Source organism: Phaethon aethereus (genome assembly GCF_964289735.1).
Source record: "Phaethon aethereus genome assembly, chromosome: 5".
Taxonomy (NCBI): Eukaryota; Metazoa; Chordata; class Aves; order Phaethontiformes; family Phaethontidae; genus Phaethon; species Phaethon aethereus.
Genome location: NC_138579.1, coordinates 27727189 through 27747170, shown reverse-complemented (window position 1 = coordinate 27747170; position 19982 = coordinate 27727189). Strand labels below are relative to the sequence as shown.

The 19982-nt window shown below is 37.5% G+C and overlaps 1 protein-coding gene across 1 annotated transcript in view; it reads left to right on the top strand.

The window, feature by feature from the left end:
* Positions 1 to 19982, top strand: part of MIA2 (MIA SH3 domain ER export factor 2) — a gene marked incomplete at both ends in the record, with an annotated part of 36972 nt that overhangs the window by 9120 nt on the left and 7870 nt on the right. The window contains 16 exons of the mRNA XM_082000305.1: positions 3334 to 3465; positions 5378 to 5399; positions 5511 to 5599; positions 5991 to 6062; positions 6767 to 6877; positions 7213 to 7284; positions 7652 to 7756; positions 11358 to 11480; positions 12070 to 12190; positions 13018 to 13064; positions 13259 to 13349; positions 14616 to 14754; positions 16696 to 16797; positions 18149 to 18209; positions 18477 to 18512; positions 19484 to 19551. Coding sequence (XP_081856431.1) covers positions 3334 to 3465; positions 5378 to 5399; positions 5511 to 5599; positions 5991 to 6062; positions 6767 to 6877; positions 7213 to 7284; positions 7652 to 7756; positions 11358 to 11480; positions 12070 to 12190; positions 13018 to 13064; positions 13259 to 13349; positions 14616 to 14754; positions 16696 to 16797; positions 18149 to 18209; positions 18477 to 18512; positions 19484 to 19551 — 1391 coding nt within the window. The remainder of the gene's footprint in view (positions 1 to 3333; positions 3466 to 5377; positions 5400 to 5510; positions 5600 to 5990; positions 6063 to 6766; positions 6878 to 7212; positions 7285 to 7651; positions 7757 to 11357; positions 11481 to 12069; positions 12191 to 13017; positions 13065 to 13258; positions 13350 to 14615; positions 14755 to 16695; positions 16798 to 18148; positions 18210 to 18476; positions 18513 to 19483; positions 19552 to 19982) is intronic.

Below are 19982 nucleotides of genomic sequence, written 5' to 3'. Positions count from 1 at the left end.
AAAAAAAGAAAGAAAAAAGATCCTTTTAAATAAACCCTCTGCAGTTCCCTTGCTTCTGGGTGTATCCGATGCTAAATCATATAGAGGTGGAACAAGAAAATGTCAGGTTAGCTGCTGTTCATCTGCCTCTGTTGTTTGCACTGCAGAATGTGATGAACTTAGTGTGGGGGTTTTTTTACAGAACAGCCCGGAAACACCTCATTTGTCAAAATATCTGCATTTGTGGTTTTTTAGTTTGTTTGGTTTTGGGGTTTTGCTTCTTTTTTTTTTTTAAATGCAACTCATAGCACCCTCTAGTTCCCATGACAGTACTGATTAAATTTGCTTGGACTTAGGAAGTTTGGGTTAGGATGAGTAAAATAACCAGAATACTTCCATTGTTTTTAAAAAGTAATGTCAAAGCCTTGATTCCTGAAGATTCCTATAGTTCTTAAGTGCATAAAAAATACTTTTCTAAGCAAAGATGTGAAATACAAAATGGGGTTATGATTGCTATGGGGCTGTCTTAAATATCAAAATGTAGGGACAGAGTGAAAGTGGACCTTACTGGACATAACTGCACAAGAAACAATGCTGCCAGAGGAATGTGAGAAAAGGTAGATGGTGTTGCACTGTCCCCTCTAAGGAGAAGAGTAGCATCAGGTAAAGTGGTGTATGGTAAACATCATTAATTTTGGTACTTTGGTTTGACTTTGTTTAGATTGGGTAATTGAAGTTTAAGAACCACATAAATTTGTACCTGCTTTCCACTGTACTTACATAGATTCTGGCTAAACAGCAGCCTAGGAGACTAAAACCGAAGGGCTCTGCCTTTTTTTCCCCTCATGAACCAGACTGGATTTCCATGCTCATTGACAGTTCGCTGCTATGGCCAAACTCATTCTTGTACTGTTTGACTAAACAATAAAAAAAGCTACTAAAAGCTAAAAAAGCCACTTCCACCTTCTACCTATTACTATCTGTTAGGTGGTACCAGCTTCACTGGCAAGTCACTCACCTCGCATTGTGAAAAACGAGTTAGCATACGTTAAAAGAAAAAAAAGTTAAGTACATGTAAAAAAAAAACCAAAACCAAAAACAGTTAGTGAATGAGATGAAAAAGAAACCATTGCTACGTGGCATTGCAGCTACCGTTTCGGCCCTCTCCCATTTGTGTATCAGCAGCCCCAGTACGGCCAATTTTTAACAAAAAAAAAAAAAAAAACCAAAAAAAAAAAACCAAACTTAGCTAAAAGAAATACAGTTTAACACGACGCTGACCTACCCCTGAGCATGACGCGGCTTTTCCGCCGGCCGCCAGGCGGCGTAACCGCCGGCGCGCGTACGCAACGCCACTTGCGCAAGAGCGAGAGGCGGCGGTTGAGACACCTGTTGCCTCCTCCTTCTCTCCCCGCCCCGCCGGGGAAATGTCGGCTTCTGCGCCGGCTCCCTCTCGGGGAACGCGGGCGGCGAGGTGGCATGTCTCCCCGGCCGGAGCCAGGCCCTCCCCGGGGAATCTAGATCTGATAGCTTAATTTTTCTAAAGATCTGCTGCTGCACGGGTAGAGATGGAGGCAGCAGAGGCCAAGGGGGAGGTGAGTGTCCCTGCGCGTAACTTGCAGGAGGAACAGGAGCAGGTTCGTGGCCAGCGGGGCCACGTCAGGACTGGGGCAGGCGGCGGGAGTACGCTGAGGGGAGTTGCCGCTCCTTCCCGCCTCCGGGCGTAATGCGAAGGGGAGGGTCTGTCGGGAGCGGTCTCGCAGGCACCCAGCTCCCTGGGCCCGCGCCCCCCGCGCCGGACAGCTGCGCTGGGAGGGCGAGGAAAGGGCACCCCTGAGCCGCACCGGGCCCCCCGGCTCTGGAACTCGGAGCCGCCTTCGGAGGCACCCCCGCTCTGGGACGAGGCGGGGCAGTGAGGCTCGCTGTCGCGCTCTCACCTTCCCCCGCAGTGGTCTCTCTCTCGGTCCCCCCAGCGATAGTGTTGCGCCCCTATTGATGCCGAAGTGGTACAGTCCGCCGCTGCGTCCACCTGTGCGCGTGCTGTTCCCCCTTCCCGCAGCAGCAGTGGTTTTTCCTATTCCCCCCCCGCGGTAGTGGTACAGGCCGGTTGTCAAGCGGCGAGCCGGAAGGGGCCGCGCGGTGGTGGGCCCGTGCCGCCGCCGGCGTAAGATGGCTGCCGGCGGCCGCGGAGATGCTTTGGACGTTGCTACAGCCAGCTTGTGGCTGGGCCTGCGGGAGAGCGCCCAGCGCTACTGCGGGTTGGCCTTAGAAGGGGCGCGCAGGGTGAGTGCGAGACCCGCCTCCATCCGGTGTCGGTTCTGGCGACCCCCCGCGAGGGCCGGGGTCGGCTCTGGAGACCCCCGGCGAGGGTCGGGATCTTGCGCAGCGGCGCCTCGGCGTTGGGGGAAACGGCGCTGGGGGTGGCAAGGGGCTCGGGTCTGCGAGAAGCGGCCCCGCAGCGGGGCGCACGGCTGCGACACAGAAGCCCCGTGCGCGGCGTAGAGCCGGGCTGTGCCTCGTCGGCGTGCGTCCGTGCCCGGCAGCCTGCCGAGGGCTGCGCGGCCGGGGAGGGGACTGGTGGGACCCAGGAGCCGGTGGGGCCCTGGCGAAGCTGGCCGTTTTTTCGAGAATAACAGAGGTCTCAAAAAGCCAAAGCGCTGAAACGAACGCTCCCTGATTTCGCGCGCGCGCACACACACACACACACGCGCGCGCGCGCGCCCCTTGGCTTGAGATGGGGGTAGCCTGGCCGTTTTATTAAAGAAATCGAGATTAAGACTTCACTGCACAGTAACACGTTCTTAAACACAGGTCGCACATAGTAAACGTGAGCTACATTAAGCAGGTTATATCGTTGAGAAAATAGTGATACCCATTTACAAATAAAATATGAGTGTATTTAAGTGTTTAAAATGTGTTATATCATTGACTGTGTTCAGGATGTTATTTTAGCATGAAGTTGGTTGAGCAGGTTTTCCACCAAACTAATTTTCTACTAATAGATCATTAAATACTTATTAGTATTGATTCTTCTAACAGTGAAATATGTAGACAATTCAAAGGAGAATATACTGTAATTGGTAGTTTCGGAAGGAAAAGTTTTCAGAGCTTTATCTAGTCATCATCATATCTTGTTGGAACTTTTCTCTCTGCTCTTTTTTTTTTCTCACTTGGTAAGTGTATAATTTAAAAGCCAAAGGGTTCTGCTAACTGTTTTCTCAGGGTTTTTTGAAAAAAACAGATGTACAAGCTTGTATAAGTCTTAGAAGTAAACTAACTCAACATGTAATGCCTTTTCTGTTGAAGATATTAACCTCTTTTCCTTTAGTTGAAGCTTTTAACTTTATTTTTCAGGCTGTGGCTTCACTGCCTGAAGATATAAGACCTGGTCCCGATCTGTATGGTTTCCCGTGGGAAATAGTGATTTGTGCTGGTATTGTTGGAGCCTTTACAATTCTCTTGTTCCTGTATAGAGGTTATCAATCAGTAAGTGTTAAAATTACATGCACATATCTACAGTGCACTAATGGTTTGAATTGAAATTGTTACTCTGTTCAAGATAGATAATACTTCAGAGTTTTAAATCTGTTGTGATTGAATTTAGAATCCCTCTAAAAGAGAAATTGAGAAGTAGTCTGTTTTGTTAAGACGATAAGTGTTTGGACATGTACTGAGTGACTGTTTTCATTAGAGGAAATTCAATGACACTCGCTCTAGTAAGGCTTCCTTTTTAATTTCTAGACCAGACTTTCGAGGTCAGCCTGTAAACTATTTTCATGGGATAGAGAGGTCTTCCCTAGAGTGTATGTATTGCTGTATGTATTGATATCTCTGTGATATATCTCAGGCTATAGTTAGACCAGCTCAGGTCTTTCAGGGTAACTGTAAGCAAAAGCAATCCAGATGGATTCCCTTCAAGGCAGGCATTTTAAAACTCATTGAACAGTGACCTTGGTTCTGTTTATTACAACACTGAACCAGTGCTGTTTGTGAGCACTAAGCTGATGACTTTGAGAAATGCAGTACTGAAACCTTTTAATGCACAAATCAGATCATATTTTTGAGTAAGTGTTGTCTTCTGTTGTGAGTGAGGATCTGAGAAATAGCAGCCTACCATACTCTCCCTACTAATGAAATGGGGTTAGTGACCATAATTCAGTGTTCTGAATTTCTCCCCAGTTTTTGTATGCTCTTAAATAGACAGAATGTGGTTTTGGTGCTAGGTATAATGATGCTTATGTTTGAAGATAGGTGGCATAGCGGTTTAGTTTTTCAGATATGAGCAACTGTATTTTTAGGGTTCTAACATCAGCTTACGTCTGGAAAAATGCCACCAGATTGTCTGGAAGGGGATCTGTAGTTGAATAAGTTAATGTGTCTATAGTTTGGGTCATTCCTTCTGTTTTCTAGCAGTGTCCCTCTAGGTGGTATGAAAGAGGTGTTTCAGCTGAAATCAGTCAAGCAGCAACTCTAGTATTGTTTTCCTCCTGCACATGTCACTAAGGCATTAGATGTTACAGAAGTTATTGTTAGCTTTTTCAGTCATCCATACTTAGAACTGCACTGACGGCTCTTTGAAGAATTAATGGTTACTTACTCAAATGTAATGGGGTTTGGTTTTGTTTTTTTGAGGGATGATAGGATAAGGTGTGCTTATGACTTTCTTCCCCTTTTTCTATTACTTGGACTCCTTGGTGATCCCACAGCTTTAAATGAGGAGGAAACAGGGAAAATCTGAGGGACCCATTGTATGTCAGGCACATGATCCAGGCCCTTGAGAGGAATGCTGTGTTGTAAAGTTTTTGTGGGTTCAGCCAAGTTCTGCATCTCTTGTCCAGGCCATTTGTGACAGATTTTCTCCCACAGTTTGTTAGATTTTGATTCTAGGGCACTAAACCCCACGTGGCAGCTGCCAGTTTGGCACTTGCCACTGAGTTGCATCTGGGCAGGATGCCCATCAAGTAGGACCCTTACTGCAGCTCTAACTTACATATGATAATGTGTGGGGTTTTTTTTCCTCATAGGAAGTTAAGTCTGAGCTGGCACATGGAGTTTTCCCGTCCCTCCCCTTTCCTACTCTTCTGGCTACTACCAGTCTACTACCACTTTGTGTTGGCAGTCATACAGAGGTGTGTTATAAAAGTGATCCAGGTGAAAACTAACCTCATTTTCTCTCTGTTTAATTAGAGTGGGAGAAGGACAGGGCAAACACACAGCCATGGAGGGGGTGCGAGCAGAGAGTGCAGTTGCCCATTTTTAACAGCAGCCTGTGTTTATATTCTTTTTTTAAGTTCCATGGTTAAACTGCTCATGGAACCACAGCTTAAAAGATTAGTTTTCAGATACTATGCAAGAGTAACTGATCAGACGTTTTCAGTATTTATTCTTTTTATTTCAGGTTAGAAGTCGACTTTATGTAGGTAAGCTTATATTTCATACTGTTTTTTGGCATATGACTTTTTTTTAATTTAATTTTTTTGTCCTTTTAATTATTTGGATGTTGCAACACTTAACTGTTTGTCCTTTTTTAGGAAGGGAAAAACAGCTTGCCAATAAAATTGCTGAACTAGTTGAAGACAAATGCAAAGTTCTTGAAAAACTGAGCCTTTGCAGAAAAGAGGTAATGATCCTCATTTACTGCTTTCAGATGTGTCACAGAACTGTGTTCAATTTATCAAGTATTTAAGTATTAAACTTATCTAAAAGTAAGATGTTTAAAACGTTTTAAAGTGACTCTTCAAATGCTTTTTCCTGTCAATGCCTTTAAGTGCAATTAAGGTGTTAGCAAGTTCTACCTTTATTTCGATATATTTCACTGGAAGCAACTTTACAATGTCTTTGTTTTATGCCACTGGGATAATCTACTAGGGCTAAGGCTTTCCTGATTTTCAGGAAGGTGCATTTGTGAATATTTAGGTGGTGTCTATGTTTCAGACTAGAGCATCATAAATTAATGCTATTATTTAAGCAATTCTTTACATACATTCTGACATAAAGTATTTCCTTTTCAGTTTGAAGATTTAGAATTTTCTCTGAAGGATGATGATGTCATGAAAGAATCAACAGACACATCTTTTTTTGAGGTAAAAAGATAAATGGAAATTTTTATTTCTACAATTTCAGGCAGTATTTCGGGAAAATGCTGCCAATATTAAAAAACAACACCACACCAGAACCGAAAACTAACAACAAAAAACCCCAAAACAAACCCCAAAAAACCTTAATTGTTTTAATTGAGAGGATTGTTATTTTAGTCCTGGGTTACTGAAAATGACATAGAAGCGAGGCATTTAAATTAAGAGAAGTTTTTGCAACAATTGTATTAAAAATTATTTATACTAGAGCAAATGGCATATTAGACAATATTTAATTTTTTAAAAAATAAATTGTTCCTGTTTCTAGGGGAGAGAGAGGCAGTAGTGCATGAGGTATTTTTTTTCTCACACCTGATTTAATTCAAATATTTCATAGGCTACTGGAGCACAGTTGTAAACAAAAATCATCACTACATTGTTTGTATCCCCCAAACTGAGAATATATTTGTAAAAGAATTCCAAAAAAGTGAATAGGCTTTATAAAATTTATGTAACAAAAAAAGCAAGTAGATTTATTTCATTCTGCACCTCAGGTCCTATAGAGCTAATTGTTACAGGTTTTGTTTACATGCAAGAGTCTCTAGAGTACTTTGAGATTTATCCTTGATAAAAATCTACTAAACGTACTTTGATGTCATATTTAAAACACACTTGTTGTCTTCATATGTAATTAATGTCATATGTTGATTTAGGAAATGCATGAAAAGCTGAACAAGTCAAACTTGGAACTCAACCAAGAAATAGAGAATCTAGAAAAAGAACTGGAAGAAGAAATATCTAAGCAATCAGAAAATGATAACTTGGTAAGAATAAATAGAATCCTGTTTTTGTTACTAGTAATTAAAAAAAAAAATCCCACAAAAAATTTCCATATGGAGAAGGCAAACTATTATCTTTGGCTTTTTTGAAACAAAAATTTTCCGTTTTGTCTCTCCTTGTACTCCTTGTAGCATATTAGAAAAATGACAATTTTCTAATATTTGTCATTTCCTAATAAAAGGAATATACTCAGAAAAGCTTTTTTTATTAATTGGGCAGTAGAACCCTCTCAGTTTGAAAATTAAATAGCTTTATTAATTGTCTAGACCTTTTCAGTCAAATCTGTGGAAGAAGCTAAATGACAACTAATAATTTTCAGGTGGCTGAAATTCAGAAGAGAGTGGAGTCTTTAGAGGATGAAGCAAAATCTATCCAGTCACAAGTTGATGAGGTATGTCCAGTCTTTATAGTTTCTGTTTTCAAATCTTTGCAATTTCTGTTCATGTAGTTAATTTTTTTTTTCTACTAAGGGTGCAGAAATAATATGCTGTGTAAACCAGAAGACTTTGTAAGGCTTAGTACTTTTGTGTGACTTGATTTACAGTTCCTTTGTCTTGTCTTTTGCCATCTTACTCCACAATGATACATAGTGTGGCAAAACTACAATCAGCAAAAACTGTTGAAATTGTAGGGAAAATGTAAGAATATGTATGTAGCACAGCTAGAAAACCTAAGAATAAGTCCAGTAATACCATTGTGACCCCACTTAACATCTTCACCCAGACCATTTAAACAACACAGTTTTTTATTTCACTTAGGCCAAGTCCACCCTAAAAGTATATCAGATTAATACAGAGAGACTCAAGACATCTGTTCAAGATGCAGTAGATGAAAACTCTCATCTCCAGGAGAGTGAGAAACAGGTAGGTTCTTCCTAGTTATCCTTAGAAATACTATATTTTCTTATGATACTATGTAACTATGATTTCTCCAAGGAGCTCTTCCTCAATGTGTTTAATACCCCTTGCGTGTTCTAGTAAATGGAATGAGGAAGAGGACATGGCTTTGAAATTATTTTATGTTGGAATAACTTTGTCTAAAATAGTCCTGTTTTAAAAGAAAATTACTAATTAGAGTTTGTGGGAGAACATGCATAGAGTTCAGGCAGAAGGTGAGCATATGGTAATATAAGTAAGAGTAGTAAGAATTTTTCTGAGACCTGGAGGAAAGCAGAAAGATTTGAGCAAGTCCACAGCTAGGAGCTTCTACAGAGGCAGAGAGAAAATGCTTATTCTTGATCCAGAAAACAAAAGTAATTAAGAAATTGCAGAATATGCAGAAGGCAGGTAAAAAACTTACTGTAGTACCACTATGGATAAACTCATGGAAGGTCAGGTAAGTAATATGAAGGGACAGAAAAGACTGTTCCCAAATTTTAGTTGTTTATTTTCCTCAGTGCTGTAGCCAGATCCAAAATAATGCTGTTTATTTTAAAATGTTCAGAATATGCAGTAGTTGTCCTGTGCCATAACTAGCTTTACAAAGAAATTATTCTATTTTTTTTCTAACAAAAAGTTATTCTCTCTGAACATTAAATGTTCCATGGAACGTTTTTGGAGGGTTTGGGATTGATTTGTTTCTGGTGGTTGTTTTTTTTAATGGATACGTGCTTATTTTCCTGACTGACTGATGATCTCTTTATTGTCCGAGCAGCAACCTGATAGATATGTTGCAGAGGGGCATGGTAGAAGTATAGGCCTGTTGGGTTTTAGCAGTCATAAAAAGCTGGGGAGTGCTTTAGTCCTTTCTATAAAAACATTGTGCATATCAGACTTACTGATACAGAAAAAACAAAGTTACTGAAAATAGAAGATTTTCTGCAGGAGGCATATTTCAGTTCTGCACAGCTCTTGCCAGTAGAACTTCATATTTTTCCCTCAATTTTAGAATGAGTACTTGTTTGTGACTACAAAAAGATGATTTTATTAGAAGCTGTGAGTGGAGAAACAGTAGATTTAGGTGTTTTCACTGTGAGATGAAGTTGGTTGAGAATTACTTTCTTTCAGGAGTTTTTTGTCTAATCTATACATCCTTCTTGTTTCTATGAGGAGGGAAGGGTCAGTTGTTAATGCTTTATTTCAAGTGTGACAGTATGCTTATGTAATAAATCTTGAGAAGCAGTACACAAAGTTTTAAGAGAGAAGGATTTTCTTGGTTTTTCTCTGGTAATTTCTTGGGTTCAAACAGAAATAATCCAATTAGTTGTGTGTGTGTGAAAAGAATCTTCTTTTTCTTTCCTTTTATTAAAAAATAATACTTAAAGTAAGATAGTACCAAGTGCTGATAATTACTCTGCATTTTATATGCAATTATTTTATATCAGGCAAAACCAGGAAAAAAAAAATCAGTAAAAACAACTTCCAGGATGTAGTTAACTTGCCAGGTTCCTAGATAAAAATAAGTGGGGTTTTTTTTTGCATTCCTTCCAGATAAAATAACCAGGGTATAGTAGCTCCTTAACCACATTATTTAGGATCATAGAATAGTTTGTGTTGGAAGGGACCTTTAAAGGTCATCAAAAGGATTAATCACTACAGTTGTTAACTGAGCTTTGTTGCACTTTTTAGTAATTTGAGAACATTTGTGTGTGTGGTATTTTACTATGCTTTTTAGTAGATAAATAACCTGATAAGAGTTGATGGAACCTGATGAGGAAAGAAGAGAAAGTATTTGCTTTGCTTATTTGTATTCTCTTTTATGAAGTTGTTGTAGGCATGTGAGTTAGTTTGCTATGTTAGAGTATCCATATCCCTTTTTTATTTTTCTTTCTTACTTTTTTTAAAGATGGAGTTTCACTTATGCTCAAAAGGTAACAAAGGTGTTATTTGTTGACAGAAACTAGAGTACTTTCTTCCTCTGTCCATTTGCACTAATGGGTCATAATCTTCTGGCACATCATAGCTTAAACATTGTAACAGATGTGCTGTCTCAGATATATGATGTGTCAGAGAGAGGATTGGGCCTTTTAGTTTGAACAAGGGAACTGTTAATGAATTCCAAACTTTCTGTTCTTTGGTTTTTGCAGGATCATTAGAAAATGTATTGTTTTAGCCTACTGCAAATCCTTGCTATTTCTCTTTTTTGTAATTCTTACAGGTGTGTAAAGTCATGTCAATTTATTTTCTCTTTGGCTTTATGAAGAAGGAATCTTAAACTTTAGCTTCCCTTTGAGGATGACATTTAATGATAAAAGTAGTTGCCTGTGTACATCATCTGAGCAGTATTAGCATAAAGAGTATTTTTGTTTTATCTGTAATACATAGTTTGCATGATGCTGCAAATTCATACATGGCTTTTACTGCAGTTGTGTGCCAAGTGGGGTTCATCCAATTCTAGTCACATACTTTTTGTTTTATGCCTTCTAGTTTATCTTTGATAAGTAGTGTTCAGGTTTGCTTGTCTATTTGCATGGCAGTTCCCCTGTTTAACTACCATTTTCTGGCTTTATTTTTGGTATAAGTGGCTCTTACGTTCTTGTTGCTCAACCTAGTTATTCCTTTCTGTACTTTCACTGCTTTTAAATTGGTTGCCTGTTGTGCAACTTTAAGCAATATTCTTTGACAGACTCTAAAACAAATTTTTTGTACTGTATTCCATGTTTTTGTACTGCATGTTTTGTCTTAAAAGAAATTTGTGTCAGTTCAATTTTGTTCTCACAATATGAAGGCATGGTTTAATTAGTTAATAAGTTGCAGTGGTTATTTTTAATGAACTGGTGCTTAAGTGCACTAATCCCTTTACCTCTGTATTTTTGTGAAATGAGATTTTACTAGGGGATGTCTGTAAAATGTAACCTTGGAATCTGTCTGCCCTTTTGTTAATTTCAAAGATACGTACTAGTAGGTGTTGATGACGTACAGTTGCTGTGACTTTCATTAACAAGGAAGCTTTTTTAAAATAAAATTTTAAAATTACTTTAAGAGGTATGAAGGAGAGTAGGAGAAATAATGTAGTTCTACAAGTCACATGAATTTAAATAGCTGTCTAAAAAGCTTCCTGGTTTCCCTTGCCTCCCTGGCCTCTTCTAAGTTGAAAAGACACAGGTGCAATTTCAGAAGTGTCTGCATACTGGGGAATTAGTGTTCTCTCCACCCATTGCCCAATCTTTGTAGCTATTACACAAATTGTCACTATTTTATATCCATTGCTATTGTCACATCAGGGTCTTTAAACTGACTAGAATATTAACTAAACTGTTCTTATAAATGTTTAAAAATATCCTAACAACTAATTACAATGGAGAGCTATTACAGCTAAAGCAACTGGACAATAACATAAAAGTTTTATTTTTCAACTCTCGAGGTTTAACTGTCTTGTAGTCTATCTCTGTTAATTCTTACTGATGGGTGAGACGTTAAAATTCTGCTTATCTAAAAGTAATATACATAACAGGCTCAAGTGCTATTCATCCTTAACTCTTGGTTGTAATAGACAATCATGCTAATCTGGTATTTCCCTTTTTAGCTTTTACAAGAAGCTGAAGGATGGGGTGAACGATTTAGTGAACTAAATGAACAAACTAAGATGTTTGAATCGTCTAAAGCAGGTATAGAAGAAGCATTGAAAAATAAAGAGAGTCGAGTCAAGGTAAATTACGACAGCTAGCATTGAATCAAATTATTCAGACTGATGCTAATCATTGAGTTCCAAGAAATTCTAACAACCTCTCCTTGTCTTAATATGTATTAAGCTGGTTTGGGGTTGGGTTTTTTTTTAATTTCCTGTCTCCATCCTCTAATGTCTTGTTTCCTGCTAAGCAAAAAAGGTTGCTTAGCCGCACAGTGGAGCAGTCTGATAGCCCTGGAAGCCAGCATGTTAAATAAGGAAAAACTCTTTGTTCTGATAGAGTATTCATGTGTTTTTTTAATTTGGAGTGGGGGAGTTGGGAGTGTATTCTTACATCTGTGTACTTTATATTCACAAGTCCTGCTAAAAGCATGCATACTTGGCTATCTGAAAAGTCATCACAAGGGCATACCTGTTGACCTGCAGGTATATGTTGTAAGAGAAAAAGTAACATCAGACATCTAGAATCCCCCTAGTATATGGGCTTACTTAATCTACTAAGGGAACTAAATGAAGGACAGAAATCCTGAAAAAGTAATTGCAATAGTAACTACATTTTAATTGCTTATATTTATTTTACTGTTTGTGTTTTGTGTGGGCTTTTTCGTAGTCGCTGACACAATACTTACTGAAGATGAAAGACTGGAGTTCAGCAATAAGAGAAGATGATGCTGAAGATAATCACTGGGACACAGATATCAAGGGTGAAACTGAGAATGGAGAGCACTTAGGTATGATTTGTATAGCTTCCCATCTTAAATGTTGATGTAATAGATGTTTTAGAAATATAGAACCAGCAAACTTCTTGGAAAGTTGGAAGATTAGCTTTGTAGAAGTTGGATTTTCAGAACTCACCCAATGTTATTCATATTGGACAGTTAACTGATGCTTGGACACCTTTGGAATAACAACCTATGCTACTATTTAACTGTGTGGATATAGCTAAAGCATACATATTATCGGAGAGCGATGTAAAGACAGTGCTCAGTCTCTTGCAGAATGACTTTAGCCTGTGTTAGTTATAAGCAGTGATTCTCAAGCATTTTTAAGTGGAAACCTTGTTTTCATTTCTTCTTGAAGCTTCTCCCAGCAGAAGCACTGTGGGTCCTTAGAGCCTAATTTCTGCTTCCTTGTACTTATGCAGGTGTAGTTGTTGCAGGCAGTATGGTAGCACTGGAATCAGATGGGTGTAGATGTGGGTCCCCACAATACAGCAGCACAGAAGAGCCTTTCTTCCTCCTTTTCCTTGCTGCAGCTTCTTTTTAATGCTGGTGCTGATTATACTAGAGGGCACATACCACTAAATCTTACAGTGTGTATTCAGCATCTCACTTTCAACATGAGCATTCCGAGGCTGATTTGCAAACAAAGCACTAGAATATAGGCATATTCTCTGCCCCTCCTGCTTTTTTTTTTTTCCTTCTCCAAATATGCTATGCCTATCATGATATGTTGGGGATTGCTTTTTTATAAAAACAAAGTAAAACAATAGTAGTAAGCTTTGTCACAAACCTTTTTGTGCTTTTTATGTGATGTATTATTCTATTCTGTCAATCAGATGATCAGCAAAAACGAACTATAAAGAAATTGATCTATGCTGCAAAGGTATGTAGTTTTAAGAAGCTTGTGGGTGGAAGGGGGGAAACTAGAGGGAATTGATGCAATTTTTACGATAAGTTTAATTGTATATAGATATCAGTATCACAGAGTTCAGCATCTTTTAATGTTTTAATTAGATATTTTTGCATGCAAACATTTTCTGGTAATCTTAAAATTCTCTTTTTATTTTAATTTTGTAGTTAAATGCTTGTTTAAAGACTCTGGAAACAGAAAGAGATCAATTGTATTCAAAACTGTCTGATGAAAATAAGGCTAAAGGAGAACTTACAGGTAATTACATGTTGTTTTGCCTTTATGATAAGGTACTACTTCTGTAAAATAGTGTGACAGACTGTAAGTATTACTTCCAGTAAAAACTGAATTAAGTTTACATTAATAGCTCTACATGATTCTTAAAATGCCTGCTTGGGTTTAAGTTGCTTAGCTATTTCAAACATTTGTTTTTAGAGGTAAAGCAATCGAAATTGCGAAAGCATTGTTTGCAGATTTTGATGTACTTTGGAATATTCTATAACTGTTAATTTACAGAATCTTAAAATACATGGGCAAAGTGATATTTGTATCTTTACACAATTTCTAGACATGAAATGATGGAGTTTTAATCCAAATTTTAAAACAGTCTATTAATAATGGTGGCTTAATTGTGATTAGTTGGTAATGAGTGCAAGCTCAATACTTCTTAAAGTCCCAAATACTGTGTTTAGAGAATTGAACCTGAAAGATCTTGCTCTTTTTTTTTTTTTTCCTTTCTTGTGTAGGACATAATTAAACCTTATGAAATGAAAACGCTGCCACTTCAAATCAAATTAAAGCCTGTAATTAGCTATTGCTTTCACAGATAACAGCCAGCAGAGTAGCCATCACATTTGAATGTACTGTGCTTTGTTATTTGGGTGATGACATGCTCTGTAAAACTGTATTTTTCAGTTTTTGAAAGTCCTTTAAACTGACTAGTGTGTTTTCCAAATTGTTTGTAACACTGTCCCATCAAGATATTCAAAGTTACTTGACGCTTTCTCTGTTTCTTGGAGAGGCATAGGAATAGTAAATAGCAAAAGATACATGACTGATTTTAACTTGGAAAGATAAGGTAGTTTGACAAATCTGAGTTACCCCTTCAGGCTACTCAACAAGACCTTGTGTGGGTAAATCTGCAAGAGTGTATAATGGTACTGATTTACTCCTTTAGTAGAATAATTACACTAATGAGAGCCCTAAATGAAAATTTGTACGGTGAATTACAAAACTGCATTGTTTTAAAAGTAACTGTACAATTTGGAGGAAAGGCTAGGTATACACTCAGAGCTGCACATTGTGGCAGGCAGAGAGTATAGTTGCTAGTTTCCCATCAAAAGGAGCAATACTGCTTCTCAACATGTATAATTTATTGAAATATATTCACATTTTATTGCTTATCTTATTAAATCAATATAGGATCAAAGGTTTTTACAGACTTTTTATATACTAAAATATTGCAAATAGTTTAATTTTGTAAATTGTGTGTTGTCCCAATATAATTATATCTAAATTTGACAGAACGTATAGAAAACCTTCAAAGTCAACAAGCTTCCTTGCAGTCTGAAAATGAACGTTTTGAAAGTGAAGTTCAAAAACTTCAGCAGAAACTTAAAGTAATGACTGAGCTTTATCAAGAAAATGAAATGAAACTACACAGGTGCTGGTTCCTATTTTATATTTAATACTTACTGTTTGATTTGAATGTAACTCTTTGATTTGGGGGGCTTAAAATTACTGAAAATTTGAATGCTGCTTTCCAGAGTTTTCTGAATTGTGAAGACCCTGTTACATTACACCTTCATGTACATCTGTGATCACAGGAATTTTATAGAAATTGTTTCCATGAAAGTAGCGGTATATTATTTTAGGACTTTTCCACAAGCAGGTACAGAAACAAAGATGAAACAAGAAGTAACAAATTTTTAATCTATGAAATAAGGTGGGTAAAGTTGGAAAGCCTGATTTTTATAATTTTTTTTTTAATTAAGATATGATGTAGTACAGCTATCAAAGTTCCTGAAAGAAAGATAACCAGTAGCTAGTTTAACTGTGAAGTATATTCTATATAGTAAAGAGAGCTAGTAGTGTCAGCAGAGGAGTGATGCTATATATAAAACTAAGCCTAGAGTTAAGACATAGGCAAACTAACTATTATCAGTAAGCAACACACAACACCTGTGAATCTGGCTTTCCTCACCAAGAATGATAGAATATGAAGGCTGTACTGTCTGCCACACAGTCAGGATGGTAGTAGGGATCATGACTTACTGGTTGAAATTGGAAATATGTTAAGGACTAGAAATAAAGTTGATAGGGATGGGGCATGTAGTAACCTTCAGAAGTGTATGAGTGGATGGGACAAGGGAAGGAGCAGGGCAGGATGGTAAAAATTACAGTTTTACTAGCCAGAAATTATTTCTTCAAGGAGTAGACATAATCTGGAGGCAAGAGAAGCAGCACAACTCTTGATCCTGTACTGAGCAGTATGCAGGACCTTTTTAAAGTATTGCTTTCAATACTTTGCTCTGTAGTATATATGTCTGTATAGATATTTGGCATCTTTGTAGACCCAACAAAACCTAGAAATCCACTACATTAACATTTGTTTTTAAAAAAGGGATGGTGGTGGTGGGAAGGAACCTATTAAAAAGAAGCTATGATGGGCAGTCAGAAAGGAAAAATGTTTGCAAACCGGGTGGATGATATCTAAAAATACCGCGCTGAAGCTCAGCAAATATATGCTGCTTATCAAAGATTTTAGTAAAGCCAAAAAGGAGTGGGGAGAAGTTTGTGTGATGAGACAGTAGAATAAAAGAGGCTATTAGTATTAACAAGGCATCTTTTTAAAAGCTAGGTGTGTTCAGAAAAAGGAAGTAGAAAATTTGAAATGAAGATTGAGTAGAAAAGAAGTTTAAATCGTGTTTGAAAGATCCATGATTTAGATAGTTTGATCGCTAGGACTGCTGTCTAGAGAAAAATGATCAGTATATCCATTCAGGGCTGTATGCAGCAGTAGTATTCATGTGTGTTCTGCAGAATTACCTTGTGCATAATCTGTGGTCTGGAATATGGGTTTTCTCTTCTGTAGTGCCCAATAAGGCATAGAAAAAGAGGGACCTGTAAAAAAAACTTTTTTAAGACCTGTTTTTTTAGTAGCTAATAACAACATTTTTCTTCTCTGGAAAATTCTTTTAAAATGTAAAGAAGTACCAGAACAAATCACTGAAAGTTAATGTAATTTGGTTTTTAGTTTGTTTGATTTGATTTGTGGCTGCTTTACCCTTCCTCTCCCTTCCCCCCCCCCCCCCCCCCCCCAATAGAAATGTTCTTTGGGAATATGGATTGTCTTCCTGATTCCTTTTAGGAATAGTGGTAATATCATTGTTTGATATAGAACAGTTAATGAACTGCATAAACTAATACGAATACAAACTAGTGCTATTTATACCACTTCATATGTTACCTATAAAACTCTTTATCTGGATAAATATCATGTATTCATCATGCCTAAATAATTAGAGAAATTTTTCTTGACAGACCAACTACAAAATCATTGACTTGGAACAGAATTAACCATAGTTTTTGAATTTTCTTAAAGGAAGCTGACAGTAGAAGAGAGAGAACGCCTACAGAAGGAAGAAAAGCTTTCTAAAGTAGATGAAAAAATTAATCATGCTGCTGAAGAACTAAATAGCTACAGGTAATTAGAGATTTTTAGTTGCTGTAATCACTTGTTCCAAAGTGAACAAAAGGCAATAGAGAATTAATAAAAACACCAGCATAAGTGAATGTATTTTCTTACAGTTTCTTTGTTTTGTGTGTCTGTGTTACATGCTAGCTTGTGTGTAATAGTACATACTAAGGGAGTTTTTGCTTTGTTAAAAACCTGGGGTATGGAAGATCACTGGCAACTTTTCTTCCATTTGAATGCTAATTATATTGACGTTAGCTTTAATGGAATGGTAGAAGTGGCGCTCTAATCTAGTTCCCGTTACTGAACAGAGATAAAAATAAGCAGTTAAGAGAATGCTATGAAATAAATTCAATATTCAGTTTTCGTATAGATCCTAACATACTTATGTTGTATAGTTATAGTATTCTATTCTGTATCTCTAAGCTTGTCAAACAGTACTGTTGTTTAAAAATTTTTTACTAAAATACTGTGATGTGGGAATATTTTCTGTAGTTGTTTGTTAACTGCTTTGCTCTGTTTTGTGTAACACCAGCTGTGTACCTCTGGTTAGTTTCTGTGGTTTCTCAAACTATGGCATAATTCTTCAGTCTGTAATGTATGTTCCCCATCTTCCTTCAATGTTTATGGCAGTATGACTAACTGAAGGATACTGATCAACAATGCTTCCTGAAGAGTTAATTAGATTAATTCTTCCTCTAGAATGTAAAGGTCTTGTAGACATTCTTCAGTATTCGTACAGGAAGACAGAATTCACCCTTCTTGGTTTACTCAGAATGTGAACTTTGTAAGCATCTTAATTTTAAAGAGAATATTAATATTGCAAATGGAGTATAACTAAAAAATGAATGTGTCTTTGGCCCACCTGCTTAGAGAACGTAGAACCTAGAGAGGCTGTGCGCAGGGAAGCTGGCAGCAAAGATGGCATCATACTGTCTGTGGTCTTGAAATACCTTTAGTGCAAGTGACTGTCCCTCAGGACTGACTGTGGTAGCCTGTGACAGCATGATGCTCCAGAAACACCGACATGTTTGCTGAGCTGGGCGAGGCTGGCTCTTGGGGCGTGTGTGGAGGGATATCCTTTATATTGGAAACGTATTGCAGACCACTGGAAAGTTGTGGAGATGCTGGGTTTTTTGGTTCCGTTCTTTTGTTTACATTCCTGTTTGCACTGATCTAGGGCCTAGAATTTCCACTGCTACTATAATTTTTTATGTATCTCATGGGCCTAAGGGACAATACTGTCTCTCGGATAAAAAAAAATCTTAATTAACCTTGTGTTTACCATTGTGTTTACTGTATTTAAAATTACTTTCCTCCACATTTTATTACAATGTCATAAATCCCAATTTTGTTACAGACAGCGAGCAAAAGATCTGGAAGAAGAGCTAGAAAGAACCATTCGTTCTTACCAGAATCAGGTATGTGATGTTATTGTGACTGAAATGCCACTTTCAGATAGGTTGTGATACTGTATTTGGCTTGGTTTTGTTGGGTGGTTCCCCCCTGCTCCCTTCTTAATGCCATATGGTTTTGACCAACATAATTTCATAGCAGAGATCACTGGATAACTTTCCAATAAAGTTAAATTTTAAGCTTGGATGTCTCATTATAAATTATCAACACATTGAATTTACGAAGAGCGTACACTTTCTTGGATGAGTAATGATCTAATGAATCTCTCACAGATTACTTCACATGAGAAAAAAGCTCATGATAATTGGGTAAGTTCTAAATACTGAATTTTCTGAACTTTGTGCATTTTCCTTTTCTGTGATTTGAATAGCTTGCTTTATCACTTTTTTGTTTCTTATTAAAAAGAGATAATAAAAATTAACTCTAACCTGTCACCTTTAAACATATGGATTTCTTGCAGAAATACACAAAAGCATGTTAAAAATACTTGTATCATATAAAATACTTAAAATAATCGAGCTGGATACCAATGAGCATAGTAGAATGATATTACAATATTATTTGCTGCAGCAATAAATCTGCTGGAATAATGTTACCAGTTAACAAGTGTGTGACATTTTGCTTATAATAAAAGCTTTTGGCCTTGTTTCAATGCCATTTTAGTATTTTTCCCTGGATATACTTCACTCCTTTTATCTACTAATAGAAGACTTTGTCCTGTGGGAACAGTATGTTCCATTGACAGCTTCCTAAGAATGTTGCTACAAAGTCATTTTTACCTTTTTTTCCAAACAGGAAATTTAAAAATATCTCCTGATTAATACATTCTTCAGTTTCACAGAATGGTCTGTATAAGATAGAATCCTGTTAAAAGCTATGGTGCCTCGTGGTCATAGTTTTACAGTTTTTTAACTATATGATTTTAAAATAAAACTTCCTTATATAAAACTGGAGATTTTAAGTCTTGTATGTATTCTGTAGATGTTTCAAAGCAGCTCTAGCCAAAGAATTTAATTTCTGCAATTTAAAGAACCTGCAGGAGAGATATGTCATTCCTCAAAAATTTGTATAGCAGAGCTGCTAATGTCATTTGGTGACGTATGTTGAGGCTCTGTTTCATATGCTTTATATACGAGCCATACCTTGTGAAAATACTGTCCACACACTTCAGATAGGGGAAAAAAAAAAAAAGTCTTAGATCTAGAACGTGTCACATTTATGAAGCATTTAATTAATAAATAGCAATATCTAAGCGTCTGATTTTTGTCCTTCCCCAAAGCTGACAGCCCGAGCAGCTGAAAGACACCTCAATGATATAAAAAAAGAAAATGCACATAACAGACAAAAGTAAGTGCAGTCCTGATCTAATTCTAAACACATGCAATTTGTCATGTGAGTATGTTTTGGATTTATGCAATTTGGTGTTTTCTAGACCTGTGTTAATCAACTGTGGCCCAAACAGGGCAGAAAGAACACCATGTTTCATTGGAGTTCTGAAAGAAAGGGAGTAATTTGGGCATTCCTGTAATCATAACACACAAGAAAGAAAGAACTTAAGAACTATGTGAAGTATTGAAATATTGCGGGAAAGAAGCAGAATGTTGTACTAGAACTCAAAGGCTTCGGCTGCTTGTTTTTGTTGGTTTTAAATAAGTACATATCAACTAGATGTCATGGTTGCCTAATGATTTTACAGCTTATCTCAGAAGTTAATAGGGAGCTAACAGGTCAGGTGGCGGTGGTGGTTGTGAGGAACATTTAGGTGTGAAGTTAACTAA